General features: G+C 41.6%; 1 protein-coding gene across 2 annotated transcripts in view; it reads right to left on the bottom strand.

Annotated features, from left to right (window-relative positions):
- Positions 1-26,362, bottom strand: part of DIAPH2 (diaphanous related formin 2) — a 151,903-nt gene that overhangs the window by 31,756 nt on the left and 93,785 nt on the right. For both annotated transcript variants that reach the window (XM_031058841.1, XM_031058842.1), the window contains one exon: positions 19,228-19,323. In XM_031058841.1, the coding sequence (XP_030914701.1) occupies positions 19,228-19,323 (96 nt within the window). The remainder of the gene's footprint in view (positions 1-19,227; positions 19,324-26,362) is intronic.

Genomic DNA, 26,362 nt, shown 5'->3' on the forward strand with positions numbered 1-26,362 from the left:
CTGCTGAAAACTGCTGCAGCCGGGGCAAGGGCACCCTGACAAACACCACGAGCATCAGAGTCACTCTCTGTGATTCTGAGGCAGGCATTACCACAGAAAAGGCATCCAAAAATCCTAAATAATGAAGCTGAAGTGTAGCAGAGAGGAGATGTGACATATGCTCCTCCATGAGGTTCTGTTTCTTTTGTGCTAACACAAACCTCCCAACTCTGAGCAAATGAATCAATTATTTCATGCCTGACACTGTTTCTGCAATACACCTCAGTCACAAACCGTGAAGGCTTTCCCTGGATGCCAAACATCCTTTTAATTGGTAAATAATCTGCACAGCTGCGGGGCCAAACTGGGCTGCGGCTCCCGGGGTAACAGATTCCCAGGCTGGGTGTCTGAGCACAGCTGGGGCACAGCTGGAATGCGCCTCCTCCCCACACCATTCCACACAGGGCTGGGAGAGTGATCTGCTGCAAGGCCAATGCTGCCACTCACTTCTGGTATTGTACATTGCTTTATAATGAACTTCGGGCTTGGGTTTTGTTGTTATTCTTGTTATTCGGGGGTTTTTTTGTTGTTGTTGTCATTTGTTCCCTCTAACTAGGAACCCTAACAGCCCCCTCGTCCTAGAAGCAGAGTATTTCACTTTTGGACAGGTCTGTTTATAAATGTCTACAGTTTCTAGAACAATGCATTTTTAAGGAGGAAGATAAGTACTGATTCATGAAGCAATCAGTGTAACATTTCTAAATAATTCACCACTGGGCAGAAGTAAAACTTCAAATACTAATTTACAGCTTCCCTTTCAGAGCTGGATTTTTTGACTCTTCACCAAGGGTTTTGAAGCCTGTTGAATTTTATTTTTTTTAAATCGGGATGTTTGGGAAGCTTAAATGCTCAATGGATTGGATGCTCTACTAAAATAAACTTAAATAATGCCTTGTGAATGATTGAGTCCTATAAAATTCTGCAGTTCCTCTGGAGTTCCCACCTAAAGAACAGTGCACTCCTCTTTCAACCATCTCTGCAGACAGCACAAGAACTTTACTGCCATTCTGTGTCCTGCTTTGATGTATTTATTGTTGATAGATAATTCTGATGTTGATTTGCTTTCCAAACCCACAGGTGATAAACCAGGTGAATTAATTTTGTTTCATATCACGATGCACTCTGCTGTTGGAACAGCAGTTTGAAACAGCTCACAGGTGAGGAATTCTCTAAGAGCTGAGTACATCAGAACTAATAAAAAGTGAGTGAAAGTAAAGTACATCTCCTAAATTCTGCCCACATCGCTGTGTAAAAGAAACACAGAGCTCTTTCTCCCTGTGAAAGTGAGTGCATTCACAAAACAAAGCATAAACCCAGGTAAAATATGAACAGAGCAAGCCCATACTCTCCATATGTTTTAAGAGATATGGCCCCAAATTTTCAGTGTACTTAAGTTTTATTTCTTGGCAAATGCTGACAAAAACCCACCAGAGCAGTGTGAGAACAAGCAAGGCTGTATTTTCAGCTGCACTCCCTTGTAAAAAGGCAGAACTTTTGGAAAAGAAGGCTCTGGGGAGAGCTCAGAGCCCTTTGCAGCCCTAAAGGGGCTCCATGGAGCTGGAGGGGCACCTGTGACCAGAGCAGGAGTGACAGGACCAGGGAATGGCTCCAGGCTGCCACAGGGGAGGGCTGGGTGGGATTTTGGGAGGAAATTCTTCATGGTGAGGATGCTGAGACAGTGGCTGTAGCTGCCCCAAGAGATGGAGATGCCCCTTCCCCTCCTGGGGGTGTCCAAGGCCAGGTTAAACAAAAGGCTTTGAGCAAACTGGGCTGGTGGGAGGTGGGGCAGGGGGGTTGGGATGGTTCAGGTGGGGGGATTGGGATGGTTCAGGTGATTTTTAAGCTCCCTTATTACCCAAAGCTCTCTATAATTCTGCCGCTGTACCTTAAATGATGCAGGCTGCTGTTTCCAATACTGGTGATGTATCACAGTACCCAGCCCAAGAAGAAACTCACTTTATGACTTGAGAGCTACTGACTTCAGTATTTGCAATGGTGAATGTGCAAAAAAAAAACCTCCTGTAAAATATTATTTCCAGTTAAATTACCAGTGCACTGTTAGCAAGCTAATAAATCCTTATGAAGATCAGACATTGAGGAGGATCTATGATTATATTTCTGATGGAAGGAAATGGCATGCTTAGGGAGGATGACTCTGTCTGCATCTTGAAGATGTGTAAAAAGAAAGTTTCTCTCTTAATTTATGCTGTTTGAAAGCCCTGAACTAGTTTTTTAAAACTTTATCCTTCAAAGGCATTCTTAATATTCAAAAAGACCTTGCTAATTAACTCCTAAAACTACCTCAAGTCCAACCTGCTTTTCCTGCTCCTCAGAAAAGTTTTAATTACACAGATTAAGCACTGGAATTCCAGCTGTCACCTTCCAATAGCTTTCTCCCTTTTTAAATCAGGTGCTTTTGTGCTGATCCCTGCCTTGCTTTGAGCAGAGCTTTGGACTGGCTGCTTTCATGATGCAGCAGTTGCATGTGACCATTAGAAATGATGTGACAGCACAGAAGGCACATTTAGCCACTCACAGAACCTGGAGCTCTCTCCTGACATATTTTGACACCTGGCAGTGAGATTGGGCTCGGCCTAACCCTGAGCCAGGACCAGCTGAGCTCTCCTGGTGCTCCCAGGGGAACGGGCACTGCCAGCACCAGGGGCTGACACAAGGCCAGAGGTTCTCCAGGGTGAGCTCCAAACCCACTGTGGCAGCAATTAAACACCACCAGACACGTGCTGGGAACTCCTTTGCTGGAAATACCCTTGGTGGGTGTCCTGGTTCAGGGCAGATTTGGGAGAGGTTTGTTCAGCATGAGCAGAACGAGAGGATTGCAGGAAGCAGCCCCTGGTGTGTGGCCCTTTTCCAGCAGGGGTTGGAGGAGGTGACCTCGAGGTCCCCTCCAGAGCAGACCTTTCCATGGTCTGAGAGCACACAAACCACCCCCATGGGCAGGGACATGGCACAAGAGGGGAATTCCAAAGGGCTTCCCCTGTGCTACCCTCACTATATGGTAAATCAACAGCAGAGTGGAAAATCTCCTCAGTTTGAGAAGGTTCCCCATTCCCTGGGGCCAGGCTCCCCCTCCCAGGGCCAGCAGCTGCTCCTGTGTGCACAGGGGGCTCTGAAATATTCCACATCTCCTGAAATATTCCACATCTCCAGCTGGAAACCCCAGCTCCATTCCCTGGAACTCCTGAGAGGCGGGAGCATGCACTTGGTGAAGCGTGGAGGTGCTGCCCAGTTTGAAAATAGAATAAAAATAATTACTAATCATTGCCACTACAACACAATGGCTCACACAGAATTTGCAGTCAAAATCTAAATTACTCCAATTATCTTTTAATCAAGGTCTAACAATATTTACTGCAGGGTGCTCAGCTGGAAGCACTTCCCAAGCTCCAGCTCAGATGAACTGACCAGGATCTGTGTGCTCAGGAGCGACAGTAATTTGTCACAAACGTCTCCAAAGCACCCTGGAAGGAAGAACACACTTCCCAACAAACACGGGGGAGAATTCACACATTTCAGAGCCACAGAAAACTGATCTGTGTGCAGATCCAGACTGACTCAGCAGGGATGCACAGGGGATGCAGAGTGAGGTTAACCCAGGCATTCCCCATCAGCTGATGCTTCCTGCTGCCACTTTCAGTGCTCTCCATGAATTCCCACAAACCAGAACTCTTCAAGTGTTCCATTTATTCCCTTGCTGCCCCACCTGTGACCAAGAGAAGCATCCCACCTCAACTTCAGCATCACTCCAAACCAAAGCTTCTCTGAGAAGTTTCCTTCTGCTGAGATGCGCAAAGAGCATTTCCTTCAAACACCTGCCACGTGTGATGTTTCCTATCCATCAATTTAATGGAATGTTTTGATACTTAAAAAGGAATTTTATAGATAAGTAGATAGAAAGCAAGGAGAATTCAAAGGAAGAATGGCACATGGGTTATCTCACTTTCAGATGTTTAATGGCTTATGAAACTGAGCTTCTGCTTCCAATATACAAAAAGGACTTTAAAAAGTCCTAACATATCAGAAAATCTGATATTTTCTCCTAATAAACGAGTATGTTTTTACAGACTCTTTTCTAAGTGTAGGATCTGTTCTGTGCTCACACCAGCTATCATCCCCTGAAGGCAGGACAGCTCCTTCAAACCCTGAAAATCACAGCAATGTTCATGTATGGCCTGCAACAGCACAGCCCCAGCCTCCTGCTCCTCCAGCAGCTCTGCCTTTCCAGGCTTCACTGTACAGTTCAGTTCCTGGATAAAGGATTCAGGACCACGAATGCAGAGTTCAGCAGTTGAGGGACCACACTGGTTTTGCCAATAAATAAGCATCACTCAAAAGACAAACCAGTTGTGATTGCACTTCTGTGTTTCAATGGCTCAGTCTGATCTGGTTTTGCTTGGGTCTTTAAATCGATGAAAGGCTGCTGGCACTTGTGATTAAGAGGTCAAGCACTGAATACAGAAGTTTTTAAATCTACTTTTCCCCCCCAAGTAGCACTCAGTGTCCTGAGTTATTCATAGCAGCAGGAGGCTGTGGGTGAACACTGCCCCACGGCCAGAAATGCAGGGAAAAGCCTCATTATCACCTATGCTGGAAGTAAATAAACCCAATGGGAGTTCACTTAATCCAAGCACATCTATTGCCTCTCAAATTCAATAATTGCCTTCCTTCCCTTCTTCAGAACTATCAATTCCTCTTTGGAAAGCCTAAAAAAAATTTAAACATTGTTTTTCGTGTGGTTTTTATTTTGCGTCTGTGTTTTGAGGAAAGGGAGCCTCTTTTGTTGTTACACAAAAAAAATAAGCAAGAAAGGTACTCCCTTGGACAGAGTCCGTTAAAAATCAGATTATTTCCACAGCATTCTCCTATTATTCACCTGCCAGTAAAATATGTACACTCATTGTCTCTCTCTGAATGCCTATTTTTATCTGACTGAGGCTATATGGTCATTTTTGTACTTATTACCGAGTTACTAAGTTTTTTTTTCTTTCTTCTTCTAAAGCATGTTTTTCTGTTCTCAAAAACTGGGCCACATGCCTCTGAGGAGAAAGTAGTGCATTATTTCATTCCCACCTTTTCTTCTTTTTTGGCATCTCTGAGGCCTGCTATGCCCAGAAGTGCTTCCACTCAAGCTGGACCATCAAATCAATTATCACAGCAGTCTGCTTCCTAAATATGAATGGCAATGAATGACAACAGGCAAGGCCAACTTTCAGCTTGGATTTGTCATTGGCAATGGAAATTTTTTTTTCTTTTTTTCTATAGATGTTTGGTAGAGTGGCAATTTGACCAAACTCTTCCCCCTGCTGTCTGCAGCTGCATTCTGTGGGTCCCCACATGAAAAGCTTCCCCTTTGCTGCACCAAAGGCAGAAAAAAAAAGAGAGAAAATAAGACATAAGGAACTATTCTCACCATAAAAGTTCTCTTTCCTACTTATCTTTTACTACAATCATTGCTGGCAATGAAAGAGAGGAAAAGCACAATGACAAACTGCTTCCATCGTTTGATGTTCCCAATTTCAAGGTGCAATTATTTTTAGTGCTGTTGCATCATTTCACAAGAGATCCCCACGTCCAGCAAAGTGTCAGGGCTTTGCAGCTGGAGTGAGCACGGCCCTGACAGCACTGAAAGATTAATTACTGTAGGAAAGGATTGTGGACAATACAGCACAATGCAAGCAAACACAGAAAATTAGAATAAACCAGGAAATCTTACCCTTACTCACATTTATAGCTTGGAATTCATGTTTTCCCTAATGAAAAATCATTTATTCTTTTGCTAAGAAGAGAAATAAATAAAAATACTAACTATAAAAATATTTATATCAATACAAGTGCTAAATATTATATATTTAATATAAATACTAAATGTGATTCTAAAAAAATGTGATTCTAAAAAAATGTATTTCTAGAGCTCTCCTTCACTGACACTACTCATTCAAAAAACCTGCAAAGAATGAAATTTATATTAAAGCCCAGCTTAATTTTTGGAGAAGTGATTATATCCTCTGAAAGGGGATTTTAGCCAGGAACTGGGACACAAACCCAGAAACTTTGGGGTGAGAACACTGCAAAGGTTGCATTACTGCCAGTGCACATAATCCCAGTGGTCATAGAGGAAAGATTGTATTGCCTATTTTAGTAAAAACAATTTCAGCCAAGCAGGCAGCAATTTATTCCTTCCCTCACAGACACACACACACAAAATAACACAAAACCTCTTGGCTTTCATCCTTCTGAGAGGCTCTCTGAGCTGAGCGAGCTCTGTGCTGGCAGCAAGGGAGGGTTGATGGTTCCACCTAGTGGTACCCACAGGGCCCCAGTGCAGCACTGGGACAAACTGGGAACAGCTCCCAGGCCCACAGCTTCTGCTGACATCACTTCCACACACCACAGCCCTCGCTGCTTACAGGTCCATCAAATATTTAAGGGATAACCTTTCAGTTTGTACAAGACAGTTATTCACTTGCTGAACGTTAATTTTCATTATTTTTTCATTAATTTTCAGTGCGAACCAGAATCCAGACAGTGCCATTTTCTCCTTAAACCATAAGGGCTCTTCCCAGGAGCCCCTTCCAACTGATTCATTTGCTAAAATGACAGGACTTCCACAAAGAATGGTCAGAAAATTCTGTGTACAGGACGACATTTGTGGGTCCTTTTGTTGTTTGTCTCTTTTTTAAACAAGTGCTCTCATGTGTGGCCAAGAGCAAGTTCTTCCTGGGTCAGACTGCTCGGGCAGCTGAGAGCAAAAAGGGTTTTGCTGCTGGGGGTTTTGATGGTGCCTCAAAAAAGCTGCTTTTATCCAGTGTCCTGCTCACCCCCCAGCACAGCAACCTGGGCACCACCATCCTGTTCCACTGACTTTTATCTCCCCACCAACAGGGACAGGCTCCAGTAACTGATTGATTCAAACGCATCTTTCTGTGTGCCTGGAACCGCAGCAGAAGCAGCTCATCACTTTCCTTCCAATAAAACAACATCCAGAGGTGCCACAGATTAGATAAATAAGGTTTGGGGGTTTTGGTTTGTCTGGTGAAGTGTGAACAACTCACTTGTGAAGACGTTTCTGAAATTATCTTTTGGAATTGTCTAATATCCTGAAAATGCAAAATGTTAAAAAACGCTTGCAGACTCTTATTTATAACAGAGCATTCCTAAATATAAAAAATATTTCAGATAAATATAAAGATATTTCAGGATATACAGGGCAAAGAGAAAGTTTACAGCAACCAAAACCCCAAAACACAGCGATGTGAGTTACAGCCACCATCTCCAAACCATTTCCTGCTGCATGGAGGAAGGAAAGGCAGGCTGGAGAGGTTTCCTTGGGTGCTCCCCACTTCCCATCTGGCAGTTGTGAATTCTGCTCCACGGGATAAATAACTAGTCAAGAGTGAAGAGCTGAGCTGAGCTGCTCTGCAGCACATCCCCAGGCCTGACTACCTGTCACATAATGTTGGGAGCAGGGTTATGTCTGGAAAGGTTGACAGAGCACAGATTTCTCTCTCCACATCAAACACTGTGTGTTTAGCTAAACTCAGTGAACTTTAACTAATTAGCCCATCATTACAGTAAATTCACATTGAGTAATTTTCAAGAGGCTAAAGCCAGAGCCCAGAGTATTTACAGGACTGATAGTAACAGTGAGCTATTGGGAGAGATTTCTTCTTACAAAAATACCAAATGCAACCTTCTCATGCCAATTGTTCGAGGGAAGCCCTTTCTAAAATAGACATTTAAAAAAACCCCTAAAAATATGCAAATGGAGCAGAACTGATCACAGTGACAGACCCCGTGCCTGTTTGTGCATTTTGGGGTCATTTTGGTTCATCTTGGGTGCAGCCCTGGCTGGGCTCTTGTGCTGCCCAAGGTGTATCCATAGAGGAGATCCTTTGGATAAATTTAATTGTGGTCACTCAGGGGACAGGGCCAGCCTGACCACAGGGACTCAGGAGAGACCAAAGGTTTTTATTCTTCTCTCTCCCTCGACAGAATTTCATCCTCCAGCTCAGTCTGAATGGAATTACAGAGCTCTGCAGACCTTGGACAGCACCTCCTGTCCAAGGATCCTATCCTGGATTAAGCCTTTTTCTGACCCAGAGATGGGTTTTAAAAGCTTTCATTCTATTTTCAGTTTTATGTGAAGGGTGAGATAATACAGATGTTGTAATGTAGATGCTATAATGTAGATGTCACAATTCACTCTCCCAAAAGAAAAACAACAACCATCTGTCCCTTTATAGTACATGAACCCACCACAGTATGAAAGATGTGTTGTCCCAATAAAATTAAGATAAAAAGTTTTTGATAGAAACCATATCAACACCTACCACTCTAAAGTTATCATAAAAAAAGTCAGCCCATTTAAATAGATCAATAACCTCTTAAACAGAAAAAATGAAATACTCGCAAACAATTAGTAAGTGAACAACTACAAAAAAGCCACATCAAACCTACAGACAGTCACTAAATTTTCCCAGAAATTCATCTCCCACACCTCCCTGCAGTGAGGAGCAATTCCTCCAGAACAGGTTTTGTGTTGCACTTGCTTGGTCTGTGGATGCTCCATCCCTTCACTCCTGTCCTACCAGTGAGGGTTTGGCACAAATCTAATTCCAGCAAACTGCTAAACCTGCTTTATAAAGCTGCATCCACTCCTGAAATCCTCCTCCCTCAGTGCTACAGAACTTTCTGACTCTTTAACAACACATTGCAAGAGGTTTTCCTAAGAAGTTTAAGGACAGCTCAGAATTGATTCATATCTGTTCACTCAGAATTGATTCATATCTGCTCACTTAGATGATGGGCTGCTGCTCCCTTCAACCAAATCATGATTGTCTTCAGTGAAGAGAGATCTTTTGGAAACGTATATTCCTTAGTGATGGTGTCTCTATTATTACAACAGGAAGTAAATATTCAGAAGACTCCATAAACACAATTCCAGCTTCCTTCTGAGTGGTTATCCATTAGGAGAAAAAAAAAATGAAACTTCTAGTAAATCGCCCTTTAAGGTTTACACTCTGGTAAAGTAGATTTAAAAATAAAATAAGCTTTTGTCAAAAGCATCTTGTAATGAACAGATTTTACAAGGAAAGAAATTGCCAGTCATCTTTGCAATGTCTGACAGGGATGATAATGTATTTTTTGAGGAGTGAATCATCAGATCTAGGAGGTTTTTCTTGTTCTGGCTGGGGTTTTTTTTGGTAGTTTTTTTTGGTGGTTCATCTTGTTTTGTGTCTTTTGTAAGGAAATAATTAATTTCCAAATTGTTGACTGAACACCTTGCTGGATTTTAATCAGCCCCCGGTGATGATGGAATTTGCTGCCGTTCTCAGACTCAAATTCTGCTCCATGAAGTCATAAGGAGCTTTTGGGTCCTCCCTCCATCCCATTCTGGTTTGGACATAATTTACAGAGCCTAAAGCCAGCTGAGCTGACAATGTAACCTGATCACAGCACAGAAAATGCTGTGGCCCTCCAAGCTGAATGATTTCTCCCTCTCCTGAGGGAATACTGGCAATAATGGCTTTTTTTCCTATTATGTTATTTTAGAAACTTGTTCCCTTTAAAATGAAAAAAAAAATCATCCTCACAATGACTGAACATTTTGCCTATTTCAGTGTGGTATGTCTATTTTAATTTGTAATTTAAATTTGTAGGGGAAAATGCAGGAAGGCTGACATTCCACTCCAGTAATATATTCATGGAATTACAGACACGTAGACAGCATTGTAAAATTTTATATACTCTCCTTATAATTATTTAAATAGAATCTTCTTCACCAACAGAAGAAATATCCAATGCAACAAGAAATGGAAGAAAAAAATACAGAAATCACAGAGAAAATGAGAAGTGAATATAATGGAGATCTAAGGAAGAACTCTAGTATCTCTGTTATTTTTAGAGCTCCATCTGGAAGGCACTATACAGTGTGTATATAGTTTTTAAATAACAATATTATGACATTATATACTTCCATGAGAGGGTAAAGGAGATGAGCTAATGCACACACTAATAGATATATTAGTGATAATGTTCTTATAAAATCTTATATCAAAGCCTATTATGTCACTTTCCCCTCCAAAAGAGAAATCAGCTGTGTAACATGCAGAGATCTTCTACTGAGAAGATCAACAAACCATATCAAAGGTTCACTTCTGCAGGGTGCTCTGAGCATGGCTAAATAAAACCAACTCTTTTAAGGCTGGTGTCTGGTTTTTACAGAATAAAGGCAATTCTGTGATTTGAAACTAGTTACTCTAAAATACAGGACTATCAGAATTATTATTAATGTACATCATCAATATCTCACACCTGGTTTTAGTCATCATTAAAAATAACTTCACCCTAATTGCAGCACCCTTTAAAATATAACAGCATTGAAAACTGAAACAACCCAGCAGTGCAAATGTCCTACAATTAAGCAGCATGGATAGTGCTCAGGATGTGAGAGCAATTTTGGAGCTCCATACATTACAAATGTACCAGCTCAGCTACATTATGTTGAGGCAATAATGTGCAATAATGAGATGAACCACCTGTGCTGCAGTTTCAGAAATGCAATGGTGATACTGACAGGAAATTGGGTTTGAAATGATGATTGACCAGGTCTCAATGATGCCTCAGGTTTTGCTTTTATATTTTTCTGATTCTGTGCTGCTTTAGTGTGTGGGTCTGGGCTCACATCAGGGCATGCTGAGCTCTCTTCACAGAGCAGGGAGACAAAACAATTCCTGCTCCAGCTGGGCACCAAGGACAAATGATCCCAATCTCAGCCCAGGAGCACAAACACCGTGGGCTAGAGAGAGAAAAACAAGCAGGGTGGGACTGCAGGGGCTAAAGCTGGAATGGGACAATGAACTGCAAGGGGCAAATGGAGCAGAACTGATCCCAGGGAGAGACCCCGTGCCCGGCCGTGCATTTTGGGGCCATTTTGGTTCATCTTGGGTGCAGCCCTGGCTGGGCTCTGGTGCTGCCCAAGGTGCATCCATGGAGGAGATCTGGTTAATAAATCCCTGCTTTATTCTTTAGCAGTGTCCAGCCTCTGTTCCAGCTCAGCCTTCCCAGGGCAGCATCAGCAGCTGGAATCCCAGCCTGCCTGCAGCTCACAGTGCCTGCGCCCTGACAAAGTGCACTGCAGGCAAAGTCAGCCCTGCAGCCTTCTAAGCCCAATATATTATGAATAAATGGCCAGAGATGCTTTGTAGAAAGATGCAAAAAAATCACAGATAAAGCCAGCCAACAACCTGCCAATACACAAATCAGCTCCCTGAAATGATCTTCGCCCAAATTCCTAGAAGCACAAAAGCAATCCAATTGAGGACGAGTTGATATCACAAAATCTATACCACAAAATTGGTAACATTTTGCACTTGTAATAAGCTATGAAGACCAAACTCTGTTTTTGGGTAGCACACCTCTGTGAGTACCATAACACCCGCAGGATTAAGCACAGAATTCAGGTTGCATTGTCCATCCCACACTTGGTGCCCTCCTCTGCAGAGCTGCTCCAAAAGCTCTGCTGGCCTCCACCTGTCCCTCTGCCACTGCACACCTGGGCTGCATCTTTAACTTATCCTCTTACAGAGAGATGAAACTAAAAACAGCAGGAAAATAAATTCATTTATTTTGAAATGAAAAATTGTGAACCTAAACCATCAGAAAAATAAATTCTCATGATTATGAAACTAAAAAATCAGGAAAATAAAATTATTTGAGGCAACTGCAATGCTGGCCTCTCACAGAATGACACAACTGCCTCAGATGGTATCTGTAATGCTCTGTAACTGAGCATTGTCATTTTGTTTTTTTTTCTTATTTTCTCCCGCTGATGCCACAATAAAATGAGAAGTTTCATGGTTTTCTCTCTTACATCATAACCCACAGGGTAAATATTGCCTTTGCAGGAAGGAAACAAATGAAGTTCTTGCAGCTCAGATGACAGCCACAAGGAAGAACTCTGGGCCAGTGGCTCCGTGCTGAGGCTGGGGACTCAGTTCTACACCGTGTGCCCTGAACAGGATGGAACAGAAATCCTCCCTGCCTACAAAATAACCATTTGGACCTAATGTCACTTCAATTAATCCCCTCCCCAGTCATACACTGCAACAGTGATTTTCATCTCTTCCCTTTCCATTCATTATGTATATATATTAAAATATTAAAGCCAATGTGCTTTACCTCAGTAAACAGTACTGTGGGAGAAAATTTTTCAAATAGAAGTGTTTCACAATAATTGCATGATAACACTGTCAGCACTGACAAAGAAAATTCAAATGGCCAAATGCAAATTAAGTTAGCCTTGCATATCGTTCATTACTACTCATGTAGTTGGTAAATGAATGCATGAATATCCTTTCTCTGCATGTAAAAAAGTTCCTCTAACTTCAGCTACTGCATAAAGATGCAGCCAAAATTCAGCTATCAGTCTCTGGAAATGGAGGCCTTCCCATCTAGCAGGACATAGCTCATTAAAATAGAACAGTTTTCAGATTCAGTGTGAATTAAAAAATAAATAAATTCAGAATGGTGAGTGACTTCCAACTCGTACAAAATCCTTCTCTGCGACCTTGGCAGTCTCATCCTGGGTCACTCTTTTGATAGGCTGCTTGCTGGGAAGAATTCCTGGTTCTCAGAAAAGCTTTGTTTTGTGTCTAAAAATCTATTTCACAACACAGGACCTTCAAAAAGGCTTTTAGGAGGTTCAGAGGCAACTGAACCAGAGCAACTCTAAGAGAAAGGAGCTCCACAATAAACACTGTGAGTGACTGCAGAGCTGCTCTGGGTGCCTGCAGAGTCCTGCCACCAAACAGACACAAACAACTTTAAATGAATAAATATAAATAAATACAAATATGTATGGAAATGTAAAATGAAATCCAACACTCAGTTTCAAGGTTTGGAGCAATTGGCACAAGTTCAGATGTTCTGTGGTAAAGCTGCAGATGAAGAATCCTCAGTGCTCCCATGGAACTCCCATCATCACTCATGGACTGTGGGTTTGTACTTCAAAAGGCACACAAATTTAGAATTTCCTATGTTTGGATCTTAGGGCAATTCAGTGAGTAAAGTAACACCAGTGCTGAGTTTTAAAAATGCTGAAACTTGAAAAATATTCTGAAACTTCACAGGGAGAACTTTTCCCACTGCACTGAGTGCACTCTGCAGCACACTAATAAAAGCAAGGGGTACAGAACTCTCCTTAGCCTGCGTAAGTAACTAAATGCTTTAGATGAAGAACAAACTGAGGTAATTAGTTACAATTACATAGCACAACAACTTTCTGAAGGACATTTAGCAGAATGTGCACGCGGCTTTGCCATTTGATGTCACGTTTTCATTTGTTCAGGAAAAACTCTTGTATTGGGAAATAAGAATACATTAAATGGCAAATAACAACTTAGAGAAAGCAGCACAAGAGATCCAAAGCCCAGAGCTCACAGTCCCATTCCTCTGTGTCTCTGGAGCTCCCCAAACATTTATAAACACTTGAAATGCTCTAGCTCAACACGTGAACAGTCCCTGCATACCAAGAGCAGAAAATCGATTTTAAAGACAACAAATCAATCTCCAGCCCTTGCTTCAGAGAAGGGTAACACACCCACAGAGGTGAGAGCAATTATGCAAATGTACAGAATTCCTGAATTTCGGGAACAGTGGCCCTGAGGTGTTTCGGGAGCCTCTTCACTCCTTGCCTGCTCCAGGGAATTTGGTGTCCACCTAAAAACCTGGAGCATCCAGTCTGAGCAGGCTGAAGCCCCTTTAGTTTCTTTTTTGTCCACTTCTCCTCCATCCTCCTTTAAGGAGAATTCCTCTGAAAACTCACAGAATTCAGGTTTGGGCTGCAAGGGACCTTAAAAATCATTTATTTCCAACCCCCTGTCATAGGCAGAGACACCTCCCCTGTCAAGTAAAATCTCCCCATCTCAAAGCTGCTCCTTTCATGCCAGGCCACAGGAAAAATGTATTATCTAACTACTCCTTTAATTACAAAAGCCAGAAGACAAAATGCAGACACAGTACAAATAGATTATACCACAAATACCTATTTTTAAACAGCTTTGGGACTGTTTATGGAGCTCTCAGGACTCAGGTAACTTGCTGAGATTCAATTTGAATGGTGCCCATATTTATATTTAGAAATAAAAAGCAAACTTAAATCTACAATAGTGCCATGATAGCAAAACGAGTAAATTTATTATTGGTGACCTTGTTCAGCTCTTGCTATTACAGATGTGGGAATTTTGGAGCACTTGGATCTTGTGTGAGTCCCATTAGTGCACAGCACCTGACTGTAAGCAAAAATCCTCCACGACACAACTGCACAGCAAACATGCCTGTAAATACTCAGCTCCTAAAACCTAAAATGTTTGAAAAGATAGAGAAGCTTAAAATACAAACTGATTTTTAAACTCAGGACTAAATTTTTTATAGCTCATAATGGGCATTTCCGAGTTGATAACAGGTATTTAATGTTAAGGATCTGTTCCTCTGAAAGACATTTTGTTGAGCACAAACTCAGCGCACCTCCCACCTCCTTGCATTTGAACATTCATGACATTCTCACCAATTCACGGATGCAAGCATATCAAAACCCAGCTTATTTAGACAACTGTCACATCCAGAATGACTGACAACACTTTTGGGAAAGCAGATTTGCTTTGACTGAAGGCTTTTATTTGAATGTGGCTCAGGTAAATGAGGACTGTGCACCCAGAAACCCAAACTAACCCTCCAGATTTTATTTAATACAAGCAGTGCAAAGGTAAAATTAGTTTAGCAAGGTGTAGATAAGCAGAAGTGAGTCTTTAAGCACAGTTTTATCTCCAAGCAGAAAACACAAAACTCCTAAAACAATAAACTTCTATTAGAATTCTGATGCAATGAAAAATATCCACGTACTTAAAAAAAAACATATTTTAAATTAAAATGTCTGAATGCCACATGAAAATTACCAAAAATCATTAAAAAATAGGAACAATATTACCACAACTCCTTTTTCTCTTGCAAAGGTTAAACAAGGAGTGGAAGCCTTTCAGATGCTCCCACCAAAAACACAAACCAGATGCTGAGAGAACCAGGGAGGTTCTGGGTCTCCTTTTCATTCTCAAGGTGTGCTCTTAGCATGGAAATAATGACAGGGCAGCAACTGATCTGATTTTGATGCAGGAATTAAAAACAAATCCAAAATGTGTGCTGAGAGAGCAGAGGAAATCCTCAAGAAACACACAGAGATCTAAAGCAGAACCTTCGTGCCTGTCCCTTGCAGCACTGCATCCCCAGCAGTGAGAGGCACAGGAAAAACTGCCCAGGGCATCAGGGAGCCTGCCAGAGTTTGCATATATGGGAGAGGAGGGCACTGGTTATTAACATTCCTAAAAGAAATTAAATTCCGTGCCAAAAAAAAAACCTTAGAAACTTAATAAAAAGAGCCTTAGCAGAATAGTTAGCTCTGTGCAGAAATTTGCTTAAGCTAATTTAGAGAAAAAAATTATTCCTGAATTGGTCTTCTTTTAATAATTTCATAGCCCAGGGCCAGGAAAAAGGGCAGGGATTATTGTGCAGCAGCAGGGCTGGATGCAGATTTTAATGGCTCCCTGTGATAAATGCCACCTAAAACTGCTCTTTATAATCCCAATATTGGCAAACTTGCAAAATGCAAGGGTATTTTTGGAAGAGGAACCAACATTTCTAGAAGCTGATTTCTAATTATTATTTTGTAGGCTCTCTAAGCAAAGCAATCCCCTGGAAGGACAATCTCTCTCCCTAAAATCTGTGGCTAGAAACAATGAAGTGGAGCACTGAGCTCAGGAGACAGAACCTCACAATGGTTTTGCACACTGAGAAATCTACAGCAGAAGGAACAGAAAAGAGCAGAGTGAAATGTAAAACTAGAGGAGGGGGGCAGGAATTTATTATTGTTACCTCCATGACCTCCTAACAAAACCATTTTTACTGGAAAAGTCTGGGGTTGTAATGCAACCCATTAAAGTGTAGCTTTTCATTTCCAGGCTTAGCAAACAAACATAATGCAGTGAAACATATTTGAAATGGGTTTTATTTTTCTGAACCTGTCTGTACATTTCACATTTTGATTTTTCCCCCTGCAGAAGTACTGCAATGTTGAGCAGTCCCTCTCTTCCCTTCTGCACCTCTTACCCAGTCTGAATCTGACTGGGAATTCATTTAAAAGGAATTATTTTAAAGGCATGACCATGTAAGCACAAATATTCTCCAAGGTACAGCAGCAACCCCTGTAAAAAAGGCAAACTGAAGAGGTGGAATGACACTCCTTGTTGTAAGCCTGTAGTAACTGCAGCTCCATTGTACAAATTAATTAATCCTTCCCAGGCCCAGCTCACCTAAAGCCACAGGGAACACACACAGGGGTTTTTTGGCTTGGTTTTTTTGGTGTTTTTTGGCAAAGTTGTGGGGTTTCAGCTAAACTGATCAAAAATCTAGAAGTGAAACTACAGTTTGTTCCCTCTGAGTTAAATTTCCTTCATGAAACCACTGGAAGCAAACACAACACGAGCTGAATTTGCACCATCTTCTGATTGCAGCCACTGTGAGGGTGTGAAACCTCTCTAGTTTTAATTTTCACCATGAGAAGATGCAAACAGAATAAGCAAGTTTGGAAAAAGACAGATCTAGAGCACATACATGAGAACTGTACAAAAATGAACCTGCTGCAGTGCTGAGTGGTTTTGGGGGCATTTCCTTCGGTTTTTTAGGGGTTTGGACAGGGTTTTTTGCCTTTCTGTAGGGGCCAACTGTTGCCAAGGAATTAGCAAAACTACAAACAGTAAACAAGCAGAAGTTGTTTTTTTCTCCTTGCTAAACTCCAACCACAACTGACACAGAAAAATGAGATCTGTGTCCAAACAGGCAGAAAACTTTTAATGGATTTTCCTCTCAGACCATAATGTGCAACCAAGACAAGTTCAAAACCAAAACTTTGCTGGACAATTCTAACTGTGGAAATAGCAACACCTTTATTAATTTTTCCCCATGAGTGTCCCAAACCCAAACTCCAGAGCAGTTCAGCTCTAACAATGCTCAGAAAACCCCTGCACTGTTCCCTGCCCACAAACAGAATTATTCCATTTGCCAATCACAACCACACAACCCAGCAAGCCCAGAAATCCCCCAAGCTCTTCTTTCCAGGCCTTTTATTTCCTTATTTTCCCCCTTCCACTGAACCAGAGGAGGCACAGAATTAATTGTTTATCCCAATCTCACAGGATGGAGCTCTGCAGGACAGAGTGGCACCAAGGAGGGAACTGTCACTGCTCCTTTTTTGAAGGAGAGATGTGGAAGGTTGTAAATGGTAAATGGTTCCAGGATTTTCATGCTGTAGTTCACTGCTCAGAAATGTCACAGCCACATTTTGAGGCTCCTTTTGGTGTGTAGACAAGTTACTCACAAAATGTCACGTACGTTTCTAAACCACATGAGGAAATTGACATGAACGTTTCAATGAGATATTTAACTGGTACTAACATTTATTGCATCCTAGTCTCAACTCTTAGCTACCCCTGAAAATTTTACTTTATGGCCTTTTCTCTTACAGAACACTTACATTTGGCCAGAGTTTGGAACTGGAGGACCCACTGCTTTTCTCACAGCAAGTTCCCCAAAGTCAATCAGCTCCTTCCATTTAAAAGCCAGGCCTCACTGGAATATCACCTGACTCAATGAAATTCCAAACACAGAAGTCAAAGTAACTACATAAAAAAGAAGATCAGCCAAAGAGATTTTTAATTAGCTCTGTCCCCTATTTTTGCTGAGGAATCCCTGGTTTTGCCCCAGGTTCAATCATCTTCTGTTTTCTCAGCTGCAGCAGATTTTGTGCATTCTCCTCGGGTCCCTGGGAAGCTTTGCTTTGTCACCACTTGGTGACAAATGTCTCCTCAAGGCACAATACAGGGAAACCATCTCTCAAAATGATACTTCTCAAGATAGGGGAAAAAACCAAACTTTGATCGAGGATTTCTTTCACATCTGATCTGAGAGCAGAAACAAGCCCTGAATTAAGAATGATCCTGGAAATGTAGCACAATTGACTTCAGAGTATGAGCAAATCAAGTCACTTATTTGGGTTTTTTTCATAAGATCTTGCATATGGCAAATGAAAAATAATTATGTGCTACCTTTGCTACTAAAGAGAGTAAAAGAATTTGCCTTTGCTCTTCTGTTCCTCTAAAAAAACAAACCATCAGCCAACATGAACCTAACCCCAGCTCACTGAGGATCAGGTGGATTAACATGGCTTATTTATGACCCTCTTTTGCCAAACATATCCAAACCAAGCTTTTGATTTTATGTCAAATAGCTTCAACTGTAGCTTTTTAAGACTGTATTTTTTACTAGAAGACGTGTTTGAAATGAAAAATTGCAAAACACAGTTACCATGAGCTTGGATGAAAAGTGAAAGCAGAGTACATGCATTTCACAAAGTGTGTGCATCTGGAATATCATAAGCAGAGAAGTGAACGAAGGAAATGCTGTCACTGATTCTCAAATTGTCTCAAAATCACCCTTGCAGGAAGAAGCAATTACTCAGTAAAGTGGACAGAGTTGAGTCCAATACCATTGTCTTTCTCAGGAAAACAAAGCTTAATGTATTTTTACTTTGAAGTAAATAACCATTGTCTTTCTCAGGAAAACGAAGCTATCTTAATGTATTTTTACTTTGAAGTAAATATGGATATTTATTTAAATATAATACACTACTATCTTAATGTATTTTTACTTTGAAGACTCCAAATGCTGGAAGCTCCTACCAGAGCAGAACACACCCAAGAGCAGTGCTTGGAAATGATGACCAGCTGAACACTCAAATCTTATTTGTTGAGGAGCTAACACTCCTCATGGCACCACCTACAATGAATTAATTATACTTACAGCTGTAAGAATGAAGCACACTCAGTGCAGGGATGTTTAAATGCCATTTCAAACACCACAGGAGCCCTTGGAGCACAGCAACCCAGAGCCTGAGCTGCAGGTTAAAAATCTGTGATGTGCTGGGCTTTCACAGGAGCTCCCTGCCCAACAGCAGCACAGGGAAAACTGCAGGCAAGTCTTTGCCAAGCAGCTTCAGATGGCTGTGTTTGTAGCCCAGCTGAAGGTGCTCAGTTTGTAGCCCAGAGTTTGCAGGATTTCCCTTACCTTGCGCTCGCGGCGTTCGTTTCCTGCGGTCCCTGAAAGCTGCTCCCGACTGCAGGGCCTCCAGCAGACTGTCCATCACCCCTGTCTCATCACCCTCTGCAAGCAGGAAAACAAAATTCCATCAGTACAGCTGCAAGCAGATTTAGAAGGAAATAGAAGTCCAAGAGTGTCGCTATAGGACACGGAAGAACACAAGCGCACAGCGCTGTTCTCAAGGTGAAGAAAGAGGGAAGTTTATTTTCTGACTCCAACATTTATAGTTTTCCAAGAGTGGCAGCGCATTGGAGGGTGACAGTGCCACCTCTCCAATGACACTGGACAGACCAACAGCCCAACTCTCACCTCCTCCATAAAGGAATGCAAAACAATGAGTTATTTACAGCAAGTGTGTGAGAAAGTTCGCTACAAGAACATCAACATCAGAAGGCTTAGAAAATCTTAAAAAACCAGGGTGACACAAGAGTTGTCCTGTTTCCATAATGCTGCCGAGGAAGAGGCAGGGACACCTCAGAGCAAGGCTGCTGGCAGGGCAGGTGGCACTGTGTGCTGTGGGTGATGCCCACCGGGCAAAGGTGATGCCAACCCTACTGTTCTTTCAGCAAGAAAGTTCCATCAGCACAACTGCAAGCAGATTTAGAAGGAAACAGAAGTCCAGAGTCCCATTTCCATAATGCTGCCAAACAAGAGGCAGGCATACCTCAGAGCAACGCTGCTGGGCAGGGGACACTGTCTGCTGTGGGTGATGCCCACCAGGCAAAGGTGATGCCAACCCTTCTTTCAGCTTGGAGATGTCACCCTGTGCATTACTGATGCCATCCTCAGCATGCAGATAGGCTGCTGAGTGATGGCTGCCTCACTGCTGGGATAGCTGGAGGCTTTTCTGAAGTGCAACCAGGTCAGTTTAATCAATGCATCCGATGGCACTGAGCAGCAGACAGTTCAATATCGCAGCACACAGAAAATATTTTATATGATGCCTCCCGACTTCATGACTCACTAGATCTTTGGAAAAATCATCTATACAATCAATAGCATGGATGGTCTTCAGGTGACATAAGGAGAATGAAGAGGGGATAATCATGCAGTGGAAGTCAATAGTGTAACACTTCCTAACAACTGAATTTTACTTCTGCTCCATTTTTTATTTTGCTTTTTTCATATCCAAGCTCACTTGCAGCCTTTAAATTGCTGGACTTTATGGTGCATTATGGAAATCTGGGTGGAAAAATTACTTCTTTTTATATATTTGAGTCTTTACATTCCTTTGCATTTCAGTCTGTTAATAACAGTTGACAGCAGCATTCAGCAGCATGAGAAATAGAGGTCAAAGAACTGAAAGGTTACAAAACTACTGATGAATGCCTCTCTCTGTTCCCACATCTGTGTTATACCCCAAAACTAAAATATAGGTTAGGCTCAGCAGGTAGGTGGACATTTCATCCACATCTCTCAGACTCCAAACTCATACAAATTTCCCCATCTGGGAAGATCATTGCTTTAAGCAAAAAAATTACATTATGGTAAAAACCTTCTGACTCACACCAGGTGTGGGAGGTTAGATGCACATTCAGGCTCCCAAATGCTCAAGTTTAAAAGCATTCTATTAATGAATAAACTGTTCTGTCCTTGTTCTCTGTTACATTCAGATTTATTAGACTCCATCCACACCTGATGTAAGAGCACACCTAGAACAGAGCCTGGTTCAAATTTCTACAAGCTGATCATTAGAATAACTACTGGATACCTTTAAATTATACATCCACCTAAATGCAGCCATTCTGCACACACTACACAACACAGCCAGGGTAGGAGCAAAGGGAGCAGAGCAAGTGCAGGAAGCAGCACAAGACTCTGAAATACCAGTTTTAATTACATTCCACCTAAAAGCCTTAAACAACTGAGCTCCTGCAAAACAAATAAGCAAATTAGCTTTTCTCAATTCCCACTCACATCCAAAGCCAGAATTTTCTCTAAACTGTACAGCATAATTGTTTTTCTTTGTGCTTCTTATCCTACCCATGCTTATTCATTGATTTGCTGTTGGCTCTGTATTAAATTTACCTTCAAAATCAAAGGTCTGTGAATACACTTTGTCCAAATTAATACACATCAAGTTGGTCTGAAACACTTAATGGCAGTGACTGCACACCCAGAACTAGTTAATATCTAGAATATTTAATGTGTAGAAAAATTACAATATTCTTCGATCTTCATTAAAAGTAAGAGTTGGCAGAGTTTATTAAAAAAGACAAAAACCCTTCAATACTTCATGAATGTTTATGCAGCCTTCCATTTTTTGCTGAGTGAGCTGCTCTACCTGCTAATTACTGCCACTGCCAAAAGCCAGCCTGGCTTTGGGATGCCAGAATATACAACATGAAACACATTACTGAGGAAGCTGTAGGACAGAGTGATGAGATCTTTAACTCCTCAAAGTAAAATTCATGCAAGGTCTGATCTCAGCAGCGCATCTTAATCAAAGATTTCAGGTGGTTAAGTGGGAACTGGACAAAGAACTGCATTTTCAGGGAGCCCTGATTAAAACTGATAAGTAAAATTCAACAGAAATTTCAGTCTTTTCCTGCAGTTCTTGCTGCAGTTCTTCACACAGGACCTGCAACCTCCTCCGTTTGTCATTTCTATACCACCCACAGCAATTTATAGACACAAATAAAAAACAAAGACAGAAATTGCCAGAAGTTTGAAAACTAAAAACTTATTTCGAACATTTCTGTCAGCAGAAATAAAACACATAATTATTATTTGTCTTTTAGATGTCTTTCATTGTACACAAGGACAGGAGTTTCATCTGGAACAAGTAATTTTCTTCCTCATTGTTTCTGCTCCAAGTTGGCCCCAAGCATTTAAAAAAGAGAGAATGTGTGGAGACATGCAAAAAAAAATTGGTAATTTCTTTGATTTGCCTTAGCAAAGGGCCAGATTCTCTCCAGGTGTTAAAGAGACTGCAAAAGGATTCTCAGTGATGATCTGAAGTGTTAAGATCCATTTGTTTGGATTTGGGTTTGACACCAATTCTGTTCCCTCTCCTCTGGAGCCCCAGAATCAGGTGTGTTTTTGGGCGTTTCAGAAATGCTCGTGCTCCTGCAGGGCCCAGGCCTTACACCAGTGCTGCTCAGCAGATTTGGGCCACTTTTAATGTAATAATAAAGACAAATAACTTTCTTCTTCCATAGAACAACATTATTGCTCCTTGCGCTGCTGAAGAGACCCGACATGCAGAAGCTTTGGAATAACTGAATTAATGTGTGTAACTTCACAGGCCAGCCAGGAGCTCTTCAACAGGGAATGCCCAAGAGCTCCAATCTGCAGAGGTGACCAAAGAAACAGCAACAAAACCCAGGATCCTGTGGTTCCAGGAGCAGTGGGGCACCAGCCTGATTACAGCATCGACAGGAGAGAAACCAGCACTGGAACAGCCTTTGATGTAACCAGGGGTGCATTCCAACACACAGTGCCTCAGGCAGCACAATTCCTTCAGCCACTGGAAGGACGCAGGACAAGCTCCTCCTGTGCTCTGGGAGCTGGGCAGTGCCAGCAGAGCAAAGAGAAAAACCCAAAACCCTCCAGGGGCTGGGAGCTCTGAGTGCAGCCTGGCCCCAGGGCGGCACTGCCAGCCCCCGAACCCAGCCTGGCCCCTGCTGGGCTTTGTCAGGCAGAAATACTGACCCAAAGGGTTCTGATGGAAGCTGAGGGGGATGTTTCAGCAGGTGCCAGCTGCTGGGATAACTGGGGGCTGCAGAATCTCCCCCAGAGCTCAGCCCATGGTCCAGCTCCAGTGGATCTGCTTCCCTCAGCTCAGAGCCACAGCTGGGAAGGTGCTGCTGCTCCTGGGGGTACTGCTGCCCTCCCTTCTTAAACAGCAATCAGTGCCTTCAGTAATCAGTCTGCTCTGATTGCTACAGGACTTACCTGTACATATTTACAAACATATTGTGCTGGCACGTTTTTATTTTCTGGTATTTTCCAAACGCGCTTGCAAAATATCTTGTACTCGTTATTATAAATATACAGACTGCAAACTGATCTAAGTTAATAAGAAGTGTAGATATTGCACAGCCATTTGGGCAAAGGTTTACAGGAATTTTACAGGAATTTTTTCATAAATTTAGGTCCTTACTGAAAGAGTCCAGTCAAATATCTCATTAGGTAACACATGCTGCCTCCTGCTGCTCCAAAGGGTTTTAAAATTGTGCTGCTATTCACATCTTGCACTATCCTGTTTTGCTTTGAACTTTTATGCACTTTTCAAAGTCTAATGGGTGTCCTGTAGAAACTTTTAAACAAGACTTTTTATTCATAACCAGCACCAGAATTTTTAATTGCAATATATTCACTTAAAAAGGTCAGCTCTCAATGTCTTTGGGAAAGCGTGTTTTTGTGTTCTCCCCATATATTTGCATTTTATTCATTTGCTAAATTCATTTTGCATGCATAATAAATATCTCCAGGAAGCAGTCCTGCTCTGCAGCTTGCAGCAGAGTGGTGTCTCGTGCCTCTTATTTACTTTTTAATTAGAGGAGAACAAGTTAGGACAGTGTGACTGAGAAGTGAACCCCCAGCTCATGTCAGTTTACAAAACAAGGCAAAGCCTTGCTTACACACCAATTAAGAATATTGTTGATGATAACCTGACCTCAGGCTTAAATAAATTAATAGAAGAAGAAGAAAAAAAAACCTGCTTTGTTGTACAGGCAGGCTATTGAAAACAATGTTTGAAATGCACATTTTTTAATTTTTTGGGAGAAAATGTCCCAATGGTCAAGGTCTGCTGTGGCCACACTGAGATGCCCCCACACAGCCCCTGGAGCCTCGTCCTGCAAGGACCACACCTCAAACAGGCTGCAATGTGAATTATCTGGAGAAATGGGAAGAGATTGCCTCTGTGTGGGAAAGAAAAGATTGTGCAGCTCACCAAAAAAAAACCTCACCCCAACAAATCCCATGTGATAGCTCAGTAATTACACCTGTAAATAAAGTTCTGTGCAGTTCCAAGGCTGCATTTAAGGTACAGTACTGAGGCACTTTTAATTTCTGTGATGAGCAGATATGTAAGGCAGAACAAATTGTCAATGCTCTTACCATTGTTAATAATTTCCTTTTAAAAGTTCCTTACTATTGGACAACTCTAACATCTTAGGGAAAAAAGGAGTTTTGGGAACACATTTTGAGGAGAGTTCTTACACGTTCCTGATGACTTTTTACTTTCTTTTTTTTAATACTGATGATGGATTTGACTGGGATAGATTTAATTTTCCTCACAGCAGCTGGTGGGGGCTGTGTTTTGGAATTGGAAGCTGTTGATAATTCAGGGGGTTTTTTCTTATCACTGAGCAGCCCTTACACTGAGCCAAGGGTGATTCTGCTCCCCATCCCACCCTGATTCCTGAACCAGCCTTACAGTAAGGCTGAGCAATAATTATTTCTGAAATGCTTTTTAACATTGTAAGTTCTACAAAATATCAACTGTTTTACAGCAGTTACATTGAGATAAACAAAATTAAGGCTACTTTCAACATTAATAACAGTACCTACTTTTTGAAACACAAATAATTTCTCTAAGGAAAAGCTGAATTTGCATAGAAAACTCCCTGAAGTTACTACTTGTTACTGCTCAGTAAACAGTCCCCAAGAAACCTACTTTTAAGAGAAAAGAATCCCATTTCTCTTTCTTCCCTGCAATTATCCCAATCACAGATTTGTCAGTCTAATAATTTTTCCCCCCAATAAACTAAATCAGAAAGTACCATATGGGCCATCTTCATTATCAAAACCAAAATTTTCCAGAGCAGAACATTTAAAGGTGAGATTAAATTTCAAGCTGTAATTTCTTTCTAACTTCCTGCCCATGCTCACATCCATTTGAATTTCTCCTCAGCTGTTTCTGACCCATTTAGCAGCAGTTCAGTAACTCTGACACTCCCCCCATTCTCCAGACCCCTTTAAACTCTGCACAAACAGCTCTTACAAAGTTTTTTGGCAATTCCTGCAGAACTGCTTTGAAGAGGAAAACTCAAACCTGTAGATGCTCGCCTTGAAGCATAATGCAAAGCTCAGTCTGGTTTTTGTTCTGTGAATACCAGGTTTCAGGAGGTGTGCAGCATATTCAAACAGACCATCAATGTCAATATGAAAAATAATGACTTCCCAAAGGAATTTCAACATTTGCCTCATTGACATCCAGCACCACAAACTAATAATCTTTAAAATGTAAATAAGAGCCAAGATTTACCACTTCAGGTACCCCAGCCAATCACCAGCAAATAGAGAAATCCAAAAAGACATTTACAAAATAACATGTAACTCGTAATAAGCTTAGTATGGATTTCTGTTTATGCTAAAGGACGTGGAAGGAAGACAAACCAACCACAAAAGCACAGAATCATCAGAAAACTGCAGCAAAAGCAAGCCCTGGAATGATATCCTGCCCCAGTGAAATCAAACACCAGCTCAAGGAAACAGAACACAACAGTCTGAATGAAAACCCCATGAAATCTTCTAAGGGGGCACTTGGAAAGGGAAAGCAGGAATATCCATCAACCTCCAGCACAGAACTGCACTGGCATTACCTTCATTGGCATTAGGGAGAATGGTAATATGTCTTCAAAACAATTAATTCAGCCCTAATTGGGACTGAGAAAGCTCATTCTATCTTTTATCCGAATGCTGGTAGTTAAAAGGTGATTTTAATTGCCATGGTAATCAGATATAATGAAGAGCAAAACTGTTTCTGATTAAATAACATTTGCATCAGAATTGCAGCCAGACACTCTGCAGCTCCCAGGAAGCTGAATTCTCCAATTCTGCTCTCTCTCTCCAGGCATGCACACAGAGGCAATGCTGCAGGAATTCTGCAGATGTTGAATCAGATGGGAGTCATGAAAGGCTTCTCCTCCCAATTCATCTCCCATAAGGAGAAGGAATTGTTCATGATTTGAGCTGCCAAACTCCAGATCTGCAGGTGTGTGCATAAGGCACAAATATTTCTGTGCCTCCAAACCTCACCTGGAAACCTGGGCTTTTCAGGTGCTAACCATCTTGGTAACTTTTTGAAATATTCATTTTTATGGGCTTTTTTTTAGTTTTTTGCATAAATCTTTAAATATTTTGGAATGTT

Source organism: Geospiza fortis, unplaced genomic scaffold, assembly GCF_000277835.1.
Source record: "Geospiza fortis unplaced genomic scaffold, GeoFor_1.0 scaffold29, whole genome shotgun sequence".
Taxonomy (NCBI): domain Eukaryota; kingdom Metazoa; phylum Chordata; class Aves; order Passeriformes; family Thraupidae; genus Geospiza; species Geospiza fortis.